At 55.4% G+C, this 12,504-nt stretch overlaps 1 protein-coding gene across 11 annotated transcripts in view; it reads right to left on the reverse strand.

Moving 5' to 3' along the window:
* TLE3 (TLE family member 3, transcriptional corepressor) overlaps positions 1 to 12,504 on the reverse strand; it is a 47,290-nt gene that overhangs the window by 8,567 nt on the left and 26,219 nt on the right. For 5 of the 11 annotated variants that reach the window (XM_055435531.2, XM_055435523.2, XM_088839952.1 and 2 more), the window contains exons 7-12: positions 7,972 to 8,176; positions 6,393 to 6,409; positions 2,443 to 2,562; positions 1,483 to 1,533; positions 729 to 881; positions 191 to 332 (exon numbers count right to left, since the gene is read on the reverse strand). In XM_055435531.2, the coding sequence (XP_055291506.1) occupies positions 191 to 332; positions 729 to 881; positions 1,483 to 1,533; positions 2,443 to 2,562; positions 6,393 to 6,409; positions 7,972 to 8,176 (688 nt within the window). The remainder of the gene's footprint in view (positions 1 to 190; positions 333 to 728; positions 882 to 1,482; positions 1,534 to 2,442; positions 2,563 to 6,392; positions 6,410 to 7,971; positions 8,177 to 12,504) is intronic. The other 6 variants (XM_055435524.2, XM_055435522.2, XM_055435530.2 and 3 more) reach the window with 3 other exon arrangements.

Raw genomic sequence — 12,504 nt, forward strand, 5'->3', positions numbered from 1 at the left:
TGACATGAGTGTTGAAGCAGCAGGCACTCACCTCAGTGTCAAACCTGACCAAGTCCTGCAGAGACAGGCCCTGGGACAGCCCTGACTCTGACTCCCCGCCTGGTGCTCTGGCCCATCTGTGAGGCTGCAGCACTGGCCCGGGGCAGACCCTCCCCTCAAGCACAGTCAGCTCAGCCCCCATGGTGCCTACCCATTATACCTATCGGGTCCATGCCTGGAGGTTTGCCTGGCATCGACCGGAGCCCCGGGGTCGTGCTGGTGCCAGGAGTTGGGGCATCATTCCGCGGGGTTGGCGTGTTGGACTTGAGTCCAGGGGTAGAGGATTTGTCATTCTGCAAGGGGGAAATGCAGAGACCAAGGGAGGCTATGAAGACTCCTTTCTCCAAGAGCTGGGTATCACATGAGGCCTAGTTCTCAATCTTCTGCCACACAGCCCCTCCATTCTTGCCCAATCTTGTTTGGCAGGGACTGTGTTCATTGTTCCCATTTTACAGATGCAGCAACTGAGGCTCAGAAACAGTAACTAAGCACAGGGTTCAGGCTGAAGTGGTAAAGCCAGGATGTGAACCCAGGCCAAGCCCCAATCCATGTGCTTTCTGCCCCACCCCTCCACCTTCTAATCAGCAACACTCCAGGTCCAGCTCTTTTTCCAGAAACTTTTTCCCTCTGCCCCAACCCTCCCCAGTCCTCTCCTAGTCTCTGCAGTGCCAGGGGCAGACCCCACATACATGACCAAGGTCTTTGGTCTTGGAGGAGGGCGTGCTGCTGGAGGAGGCCACCGAGGCAGGGCTGGTAGGGGCATCTTTCTTCAGGCCACGGGCCTTGTCCAGCCCATTTTCAGGAGGGGAGTGTGCCGGGCTGACTCGGGGTGTCGCAGGGTCCTAAGTACACAAGTGAGGCAGAGATGTGCTAAGAGCTACGATGAGCCTGAGTCTTCTCTGGTCCCAAGCGGAGGCGACCAGCTCTTAACAACCTAGTCTGACCCCTCCTCACCCCAGAGACGGGGAGACTGAGGACAGAGGGGGTGGGTGGACGGGACCTGCTCAAGATCGAACACGAGTTCAGGACTCCATGCTGGGCAGCTGGCCCTCTTGACTTCGTGTAGATACCTTCCAGCTCCTCATTCCCAGCTGAGGCGGACCCATGGGGCTCACCACCCCAAGACCCCAGGGATGGTGGGGAAAACAGAGCTGACCGAGAGGATCAGGGGAGCAGGCCCTCCGCTGGGGTCTTCAGGGGTCTCTCTCTCTCTGGAGGCCCATCCTAGGGACCCAGCATGGTGAATGACTCCCCAGCCACCAAGGGGCAAGACCTGTCTTCCTCCTCCTGACCAGCCTGATGCCCCCAGCCCAAAGGCCTCAAACCCAGCTGGGGCTGCCGGTGAGGGTGCAATAGCTGAGACACAACAGCTCCCAGCTGGGACAGGAACCGTCTGCAACTCCCCACACAGAGAGCCGCCCTGCGACCAGGAACTGCCCTCACCTCATTGGAAACGTCCACCACTAGATCATCACTCTTGTCCCCGTCACTGTCCTGCACGGAGAGAGAAGCCGATGAGAGGCCACACCCATCCCAGACTGAGCCCAAACCATCCCACTTCCACCAGCCAGGAGCTGAACCTCAGCCAAACCCCAAAGTCCACACTGTCCCCACGCAGCCCCACCAGTGGTGGCCTCCTCTTTTCTGTTTGCTGGTGCAGCCTCCCAGCCCCGGGGTCATTCGGCTCCCACAGCCACTGGCAGCCTCACCCACACCTGCCCATTATATTTCTAAGCTCCCTTTCACTTGTCCCTCTGGAGCCAGACACCTCTCTCCAGCTGGCCTGATGTCCGCCATCATTTTTAAGTGTGCTGGTCTCATTCCATCATTTCCATCACGGTGTGGGAGGGGTGATTAGCCTCTTCTCCCAGAAACGCAGCTGAGGCTTTGGCTGCGCGATATGCCCAAAGCCTCAGAGCAGCCAAGTGGCTGGACAGCGAGGGCTGGGCCCTAAGGCACTGGCTCCCACACCGCATTGCCCCCTGCCCTCTGCCCCAGCTCTCAGCCCTGCCCAGCATGGCACAGAGCAGAAACCATGATCACCTGCAGGGTCAAAATATGAGGGCACCAGGGATGGCACCTGGGGCAGACCACAGATTCTGAGGGGGTCGTGATGATAGCACAGGGATTGTGGGTCCACCTAGCCGGGGGCCCTCACTCTTCCCATACCCCACAGGGTCCAGGAGGACCTCTCTGCTCACTGCCTCCTGGCTGTGGCCCATATGCTCATGGCTCACTGATCTATGCAGGGTTCCCATGCCCAGGCTGCCTGCCCTCCTCAGTGGGCCACCTCTCCTCCCCACCTATACATGACTCTTCCACGACCTCCCCCTGGGGCGGGGGAGGGCTCCTCCTTCAGCCCGGCCAACCCAACACAAACCCCAGCGGAGCCCTCAGACGTACGTATCGGCTCAAACTGTCCTTCTCCTCTGCTTTCCGCTTCTTGGCTTCCATGCTGTAGTCTGCAGACCCCCGGTGCTTCTCACTAGCTCGCAGGCTTTCCGAGGGCGACACTGAGTTATTCTGGAAGCGAGGAGGAGACTTAGTGTGAACATCTCATTCACACATCGATATAGATCAGTGGGGTGGCCCGGAAGGTCAGCTGAGGTGTCGTGTGTGTCCTGCAGGTCTTGGCTCCATCAGAGCCTCACCAGGGAGGGACGCCTTCCCAATTCCCCAGATTTGGTTCCTCTGGGAGAGGCCGTGAGAGCATGACAATTCTCTTCTGTAGCAATGCCGCTGCTGTTAGATAATTAACCTGGCACAAGCCATTGGCCTCTGGCCTATGGGCTTGTATGTTTCATGAAGGTGGGGGTCGCACCTATCTCCTCTCCCACCCCTCTGTGTTCAAAGAATGGATAAGCTGAATTTGTAGAGTCTTAAAGACGGATCTGAGCCGACAAACGGGGGCTTGCACAATACTTCATCTGCTAAACCTGACAGGAACGGGGAGACCAACAGGCAGGGGAACTGCCAGATGCCAAGAGGTCTCCCCAGTGTGGGTACGCAACGGGGCATTTTGTGTGAATGCCCTTCTGTGATGGCTTGGCCTCCCGCAAGTTTAAAGAGAAACACCAGGGTTGCAATGAAGCAGAGAACACGACGTCATGAAGCCTCTCCCTCTGAAGATGGGAAAAGGTATACAGGGCAGGTAGAATTCCCCTCCCCTCCGTGATTATGGCCAAGTCCAGGTCCCGAGACAATAGGAAACGTGCCTAAGGTCCCCCAGCAGGAGGCAACTTGAAGAAAACCCCAAGGTTTTTATGCCTGGAAAGGACTAATGAGTTCTCCCTTCAACGACAAAGCAAGTAAGGAAGGATGAGAAGAGTTTGGAATTTAAGGCCTGGGAAGAGGGAAGGTGGGCTAACAAGGCAAGGCAGGAGAAACACCCGCCAGTGGGTCTGAGGATGGAGCAGTCCTGGAAGTTGAGAGCTGCTCCCAGAGAAGGACTCCAGCTGGCGGTGCAATGGGCGAGTAGGAACGACAGGCATCACGTGGCCTCCAACACCGGGCTGGGAGCAGGCAGGGAGGTGCGATGGGCAGGGGTACCTGCCAGCAAACCTCTGTGCCAAGGGAAAGATACCACAACCCCCTCGAGGGGACCGCTGAGGTTTGTTCCTTCCTAAGAGACGACACTGGTGGCTCAGTGGTAACGAATCCACCTGCCAATGCTGGAGACACAGGTTCAACCCCTGGGTCAGAAAGATTCCCTGGAGAAGGGAGTGGCAACCCATTCCAGTGTTCGTGCCTGGAGAATCGCATGAAGGGGAGGAGCCAGGCAGCTACAGTCCACGGGGTCGCAAAAGAGTGGGACACGGCTGAGCGACTAGGCAACAATCACGAATGCGCTGCGCCTCCCCCGCTCACCCAGCGCTCCCCTCCATGCACCTGCCCTGGATCAGGCCTGGGGCTGGATGCAGGTGTGGATGGACGAACAAGACGCCGTCCCTGCCCTCCCGCTGACCGCCCAGCTGGGGCGGGGCGGGGGGCAAAGTCCAGCCCATCCTCATCTCCGTGCCCAGGGGTGTGTGACAAGCCTACACGGGGACCTGCAGAGATGTATTCTCAGAGGAGGCGGCCCTCCAGAGGCAGACGGAAAGTCTCCCCACTTCCCCCAGAGGCAGGGTCTGGCGTTCTGGGGAGAGCGGTGCGGGAAGGAGCCGCAGAACTTCATTTCCTCCCCTAAGCCGGTTTCTGGGCAGCCCTTCCCTGCCAAGCTTCTGCCTGAAGCAAATTAAAATGGCAGAGTTATCAAGCCTTGAAGAAAATATGGAGGTTATAATGGAAGTGCAGCTTCAACCTTCCCCGCAGCTGGGCAGGCGCGGCAGCGATGCGCGCACAGCCGCAATTCAATTAGCCGCGGCGAGCGCCGGCAGAAAAATCACCGTCATTTCATTTCATTTCCTCCGACGGTAGCCAGCCCGTGCTAAGCAGAAATGCTCCCAGCCCCTCTGCTCTTGCGCGGGTAGCGAGGAGAGGGGGGCGTGCGGCTGCTCCTGTTTCTCCCCGCGACCCAGGCCGCGGCTCGGAGAACAGCGGGCTCTTTCTTCTGCAGTCAGCTGCAAACCCTCGCTGCTACCGGAGGAGAGTCATGTCAGGCGTTTAGCGGCATCGATCCAGCCCGCCTCTGGCTGGCAGGCGGCCAAAAAACTAAGTATTTTTTATTGCTTCGGCTAGGCAAGGAAATATGAATGAAGCTACCTCTAATTGGACTCCAGACTAACCCCTCCGGGACAGCTTCCAGCCCGGCCAGTCGGCCCCCCTCCCACTCCGACACGGCCCTGTCTTTCCTGCCGGGGCCTCATCTGTTGACAACCTGGTTTCCAAAGGGCTGATTACATTCATTTCCACTCCCCCCGACACCATGGCTGCGCGCACACGTGTGAGTCCCTTCCGCCTACCCCCAGGGTGGCCGGCCCACAGCCCTCCTGGCCAAGGACGGTGACCCCATTCATTTCCACTGCTCCAGGGGCCCCTCTGCCCAGAGTCTCAACGTCGGCGAGCACTGTGAAGACCCCTGATCTTGGGGGCTCCTCGTGGGATTCTTTAGCAGAAAGCATTCACAGAGAGGCCACAAAGCCAAGGCCAAGAGAGATGAGGATGAGGACGTGTGAAGGCAGTGAAGCGATTGAGCAGCCTCTGCTCTCTGTGGCAAATCCTTGGTAAGCATGTAAGCTGGGTCCTGTGCTAAGTGCAGTCTTCCTAACTAAGCAGAGAGGCTGGCTGAGCAGGAATATTCCCATATTACAGATGGAGAAACTGAGGCTGGGAGAGGCGGAGAGGATTACCCAATGCCCCATGAAGCCGGGACCAGGCTGAGCCTTGAGGCGTCTAGCCCAGCCCTCTTCCTGTCTACCTCTCCAAAAAGGCCACCTCCTGGGATCAACATGAACGCATTCAAAATGGATTTGCAGCTTCAGCTGTTCATTTCTTATGCACCTAGCCATTCCTGGGCCCAAATGACCTGGATTTCTGAGCACAGAGGCGAGCGGAGAGGGGACGGATGTGAGCACTGCTGCTGATGGGAGGTTTAGAGTCAGACCAGTGGAGGGCTGGGGAGGGGACGTGGGTCAAGATGGAGAAGCCACCCGAGGAAGCTGCTGTTTAGATGGTTAGTTAACTGCCTGACCTTCCAAGTCCTACTTAACACGAGGTAATAACCAAAGCCATCCTAACAGATTAGATGGCCCCAGATACAAGGACGGCGATGAGGAATAAAATAGCTTTGCTAATCGCTGGAGGATTTTTTTATCCAGACTCCACTGCGCTTATTCAGAAGGCTTATTCACTTGAAACAGAACCTCTGAGCCTCAGTGTGATCAGAAAGATTTATGGCAAATCTCAGAGCTGGCAGACACGCAGGCAGCCTGGCCTTAATGCTCGCTTGCGAGCACTTCTTAAACCAAGTTAAAGCCTGCAACAGGGAGAAACCTCAGGTGCTGGGAGGAAATAAAGAGGATACAGGATCATATAGGAAACAGCCAACCTGGGGGACAGGGAGGAACGCCAGCCCCAAATGAGGAAGGAACACCAGGGTCCTGAGCTCTGGGGTCAGCCCCGTGGCTCCACAACCCGCCTTGTAGGACCCAGGGCTGGCTAGCTGACCTCCCCAGTAATCACCTCTTATATAAAAAGGGGGTTAGTTACAGCTCACTTAGCCCAAATCTTCATTTGACAAATGATGGCCCTAAAGCCTGGAGAGATAAAAGCTTGCCCAAGTGAAGGTCAATCAACAGGTGACAACAGCTCTTATTTCATGACAATACCCAGCCACCCCCAGGAGCCCAAACAGGGTACCCCAAGTACCCTGCACCCCAAAGGCATCCCACAGGCCCCAGAGTGCCTGCACTTACCGCACTGGATTCTCTCTCTTCGGGGACAGAAGGCCAGAAAAGGAGGAGGGTCGGGTCCCACAACACAGAAAAACAAAAAGAAAGCAAGGTCAGTCTCGTCCAGCTGGCTTTTACGCTTTGCTTGTTCACGGGTTTTAAAATGGGCAGTGGCCTGGCTCTCTGAGTCACCCCGGGTCAGCCAAGGCAGAGCCATTAGGTGACGTCTCTCAGTTTGGAAATTAACCGCCCCAATTCCATCGCTTTGCCGGGCCACCAGGCCTGGGTAGGGCTGCAGGGGGCTCTGTGGCCTAGCTCTCCCTGCCATGCTGAGAAGGGTGCCAAGATTACTGGTCAGCAGTTTTTAAAGCCACAAGCTTGGGAAGGATTGTGCAATGTAAAATATCCATAGGATCTGAGAGTTGAGAGCATTATTGTTATTTTTTTTTAATTAATTATGGGAGTGGTTTTTTGGTATGGTGTTGTTTTTAATTACCACCCTTCTCTGTTTCTTTGCCAAAAAGCCCCTGGAAGCAGAGGCCTCTGATCATCTGCCCAGTCAAGCACTTAGGTCCCTGATCCTCCTGTCTGCTGTGGAGAGGCCCTCTTCCTCTGCCGGGAGGATCATCCTAAGGCAGAGACAAAAATCTTAGTCTCAGTTCCCAGGCCCTGCTACCACTCCCCAGCCCCGGCCTGGGCAGGATGGTGACACTCCAAGGTCCTCATGCCCACATGGCACTGGCATGTGCCCCAGTAAATATCTAAGCATAAATCAAACCATCACATGGTACACCTTAAATGTGATGTTGTGTGTCAATTACGTATCAACAACGCTAGAAAAAAACATCTGAGAGCAGACCACACAAAACGGTCCTATTTGCAAAGGGTCTGCTAGGAAGCCAGGCCCTTTCCCATCCCGATAAAACTAAGCCCTCCAGATGCCCCACAGCTTCCTCGCGGGAAGGGCTGAGTGAGGGTGGGGGGCGTTCTCATCCCTCGTCCTCCTAATCCTCTCCTGCAGCAGCACCAGCACTGTCTCTGTGTAGCGGATAGCCCCCTACCAAGTCTTTGCTTGAGAGTCACTGGGTACCTTTTCCAAGGACCCTCTGCAGGTTAAACACCTGGGAACTTGGCCTCTGTCCTCAGAGAGCTAATGATCCCCGTTGAGGATAAAACGTTTTCCAGGGAAGGATAGAAGATGATGGCAACAGAGGTCTTGGGACTCCGACTCTTAAACTCCTCTGGGAATTTGACAAAACCCTCAGCTTGGCCAGGAGGGCCGCCTGAAGGAATGGGACTGGGCTGACCCTTGGAGAGTGGGCAGGATGTGGCTACGGAGATGGGAAGGTACTCCAGGATGAAAGAACCAAATGTCTTCCAGGGCAGAGAGGAGTGGGTATACCTCAGGGATTGGGGGGCTGGGCCTGGGGGATGGGGCTCTGGTCTCCAAGCACCAGGAACTTCACTGATGGATGGCTCCAAGGCTTGCTAACTCCTGGTCCTCGAGTGACAGCATCCGCTGTGTCCACTCACAGCAGGGCCTCTAGAGATTCCGCCCACACCCCACCCCCACCCTTGCCCCGGCCCTGGCCCCGGGTCGCACCTCTGTGGTCCAGCTCATGGTGGTTCTTCTCGTCCTTCACTGACAGGTGGGCCTGGCTGCCCAGTGCACCAAGTGCCAGCAGCCCCGAGCTGCTCCCCGTCACTGGGGGGATCCCTGGAGGCTGGAGGCCTGACGGGTGGGGCGGCAGCTGGACCGGGGGGCCATGTGTGGCATGGGAGAGATGCTGCGCCTGGAGCTGCTGTTGCTGCAATGAAGTGGGCTGTGAGCGCGGCCGAGCCGGGAGGGCGGCAGGGCCCGGGCCAGCCCTCTCACTCCTCCAGGAGGCGGCAGGGGAACGCACACCCCCCCCAAAGCTTCATCCCCAGCTCAGGCCACGCGCTGTCATGCTGGAGGAAGTCTGTTAATGGACTGCAATTTAGACACAAGATGTATGATGGCAAACACCACCTCCTCCCCAACCAGGACAAAATTTCTCAATGTATGATTCCCAGCCCAAGATAAATAAAGCATGCATTTAAAAACCACAGTCATCAGGGCTCCCTCTCTGTGGAGGGCAATCCACTTTTAAGCTCCCAGCGGTCACAGTTTTGCTCATGCTTACATGCCTGCGAACGTCAGCAGCCAGCGTCTCACGCCCTTAACCCCAACCCTGGGGAAGACTCCCTAATTCTGAGGAACTCCACGCCTGTCTTACAGAGCAAGCGCAGCACACAGCAGAAGAGTCCTGGGATCAAGAAGAGTTTGGGGCCAGAGGAATGAGAGCCAGTGTCACTGAACAGGAGAGCAGAGAACAGGGCGAGGGGGGCGCTCTGGAATTAAGACAGACCTGGATTCAAATCCCAGCCCTGGCACCCACTAGCTGGGTGACCTCACAACAATGGCTAACATTCACCAGAGGGCTTTCCACAGGCCCTCTGCTCCCCTACCTTCCCCAAAGCTAGACATGTATTAATTCAGTTATTACCATCAATAGATGGAGAAGGAAACGGCAACCCACGCCAGTATTCTTGCCTGGAAAATCCCACGGACAGAGGAGCCTGGAGGGCTACAGTCCCTGGGGCCCCACAGTCTGACATGACCAAGCACGCATGACAACGACTAATCAGCAGCAAGGAAAACCGCCCTGTCAGGACTCTGCTCCGCGGGTGCCCCAAACACCTCAGCGCAGCACTGGTCTCCGAGTCTTCTTTTCCCTTCGTCCCCTCGCTCTCCCCCAGCGGCCAGGACAAAACACCCTTTATCAATCTCAAGATCATGTCAAGAATGATGGGCACTGTGCCGCTGACTCCACCATGACCAAATATTTCATAGAGGTTGAAACATTTCTTGGGAATGACTGGGGCCTCGGGTTATACATACGTCTTTCCTTTCAACAAGCATGAGGGGAGGGAATGGAAATTTACTAAATGCCTGAATGAATGCCTGGGCCCTTTCCAAATATTATCTCTGACCCTTTCAACTACCTGGCAGAAGGGCTGTGCCCACTTTAAAGACGGCGAACTGGTACTGAGGGGCTGGAATAGGGTCAACTACCAACATCATCCAAAGAATGTTCCTAAGGAGACCCCCTGCCCCAGAGCAAGAAGAGTTAATGGGGGTGACAGAGAGCCAAACCCTGACAAGCTCACCTGTCAATGTGAACCGTGGCTCTCTGGCCACTGCTGACAGACAACAAAATACAGTGAAGGCCTACAGCTCTGGATGGACATGCGGCTCCAAGAGGCAATAAGTGTATTTGAGATCAGGGATTAAGGGCTTCCCAAATGGCTTACCAAGTAAAGAATCTGCCTGCAATGCAGGAGACGCAGGAGACTTGGGTTCAGTCCCTGGGTTAGGAAGATCCCCTGGCGGAGGAAATGGCACTCTACTCCAGTATTCTCACCAGGAGAACCCCCTGGACAGAGAAGCCTGGTGGGCTAGAGCTCGTGGGGTTGCAAAGAGCTGGACACGACTGAGTGTCTAAGCACAGAGCACACATTAAGAGACCTGCTCTTTGTCAACTTAACTGCCAACCTCGTGCACCCCCAAATTCATGATCCCCACTTTGCAAATGAGGAAACTGAGGTACTACACTCCTAGCCCTAAAGGGCTCATTTTTCAGTTTAGGGGGAAAAGGCTGGGACCACAGCCATCGCTCAAGACCTGGGACGTCTCTTGGTGGGAAGTTTATGGAAACTGCTGGTGGGCACTGGTCTCGGTCGTCTGCCCTGAGCAGCCAGAGCAAAACAAAGTGGAGGTGTCTATCCTAAAGCCATCCACCTCCCAGAGGCAAGGCCTATGGAGATGCAGCTAGAACAGTTAGTTGGAACGAGGAGCATCAGTGGGGCATCCTGCTTCCTGAAAGGTGAACCAGCACCAGAAATTTGCAACAGAGTCTATAATCACAGTTGCAGTGGCTGTATGGAAGACACTGGCTTTCAAAGCTGTTTAGCCTCCAAGAGGGAGAGGGTGGCTTTCTGCAGTGGCCCATGAAGCAGGTGGGTCTTTGCAACAGAGGAAAGGCAGCTTCCGTGTACTTCTCATCTTCAAGCACAAGAGCAGGACCCCCTGCACAGCCAGAAATTCCCCCGAGGTCTGGTCTGGGTGGATGGAAGGCACGGTCAGGAGCAGGTCAGCAGGCTCCAGGAGGCAAGGACAGACAGCCGACCTCCAAGGCTTCTCTCTCAGGGCGAGGACAGATGCCAGGGCTGGTCGGGTCAAGGGTTGGCTGACAAGCATCCTGGTTGTGACAGAGAGTGAGAAGAAAATCTTCTCCGCAGCAGGCCGGCTGGCAGTGTTCCACCTGTCTCTCCATCCCAGTGTCGCAGGCAGGGCACAGCCATCCTCAGGCTGCTTTCCTTCCCCATGACACATCTCTGACTTCAGAGGACGAGGGGAGGAGACACAGTGACATCCGAGTGGGAGGGTGACAGTGTTTTCAACTGGGGAGCAATGGGATCGAGTCCCCATCCGAGGAGGCGCTGGGCTCAACTCTGCAGCAGCCTGCCTCCAGCTCCCGCTGTCCCCTCTAAGACCAGGATCTCTCTGTCCATGAATTCAGTGAAAGGAAGTCAACAATCCCCCTCAAACCCTCCTCTCGCCAGAACAGCAGCCTGTCAGCATCCAGGGACGCGTGTCCCTGTCCTCATGGGTGCCAACAGGTCCTGGGCTCAGAACGTAGGACCACTCACTCACAGGGGAAGCTGACGGGGAGGGCCTTGCTGGCCAAGTCTGTGTAATTGGATTATGCACACCATGCTTCATGCCTCTGCTACCTGATTTAATGCTTCGCTTCTCAGGTTCATGATTTGGGTTAAATCTAGTGAAGTGGTATAAGCCTTTCCAGGGCCGAGACCCACTGAGGACATCCTAGCTGTATAAGATGGAGACTCCTCGCCTCCTGGAGGGGAGGAGAGCAGCCCCAACTCCTGCCTGGTCCTTCTACTTCTTGCCCACAGAAGTGCCCCACCCCACCCCCAGCTCGAGGCTGAATTGTGCCTCTGTGCTCTGCGACAGCTTGGAGGGCTCACAACAATGCTGTTACTCCATTTCAGAGACAGGGACAGGCTCAGAGGGGTGAAATGACTCTGCTAAGCCAAAGAGAGCAGACCCAGGACTCAAACCCAGCCTGACTTTTCTCTACCATGGCCCCCAGCTAAGAGAAAAGGATGCATTCATTCTAAGGCTCCCTTTCTGAACCATCCGTCCCCCTGTCAACCGAACCCAGGTCATCAGCATTGTGGAAGGAACGTGAGAACCCCAGGACTGGCTTCAGCACATTCTCTGCAATTTGTGACAAGCTTCAACCTCCCTCTTCCTCACCCCACCCCTACCTAACCTGAAAAAAAAAAAAGTAACCACCAACAGGACCCACTGTATAGCACAGGGATCGCTGCTCAATATTCTATAATAACCTAAATGGGAAAAGAATTTGAAGACGAATAGATACATGTGTACATATAACTGAATCACTGCTATACACTTGAAACTAACACAACACTGTAAATCAACTATACTCCAGTACAGAAACAAAAGCTATCAACACTTTATAATATCTCTTCCACTAATCATTTTCAAGGGAACACAGCCCAAATTGTCAGTGGGCAAATGGGGTGCGAAGGGCAAACTCATTGGAAAAGACCTGATGCTGAGAAAGATTGAGGGCAAGATAACTGATGTTTAGACAACATCACTGACTCAATGGACAAGAGTTTGAGCAAACTCTGGGAGACAGTGAAGCACAGGGAAGCTGGTGTGCTGCAGTCCACGGGTTCGCAAAGAGTCAGACATGACTGAGCAACTGAACAACAGCAGCAAGTGGGGTGAGTGCCCCCCACCTGCCGGGTGCAGCGACCTTGCGCCAGCGTGGAACAAACTGAAACGTGAGCTCTGGAAGCGGTGCGTACCATCAGCTCACTGTGTCTAATCTGCCTAGGGAGACCTTTTGCAAGTTGCTGACCAAGGGACAAAACTCTGCCCCCCACCACCATGCTCAGGAATCATGTCTAAGGATCCCCTAATGACCTGGATCCAAGAAGACAGGGTGTGGATGAGGTCTGCAGTAACCGGGTTTTGTAGGCCCTCCACGAGCAT

The sequence above is a fragment of the Moschus berezovskii genome, chromosome 9 (assembly GCF_049115385.1).
Source record: "Moschus berezovskii isolate FMDL1 chromosome 9, NW_MosBer_1.0, whole genome shotgun sequence".
NCBI lineage: Eukaryota > Metazoa > Chordata > Mammalia > Artiodactyla > Moschidae > Moschus > Moschus berezovskii.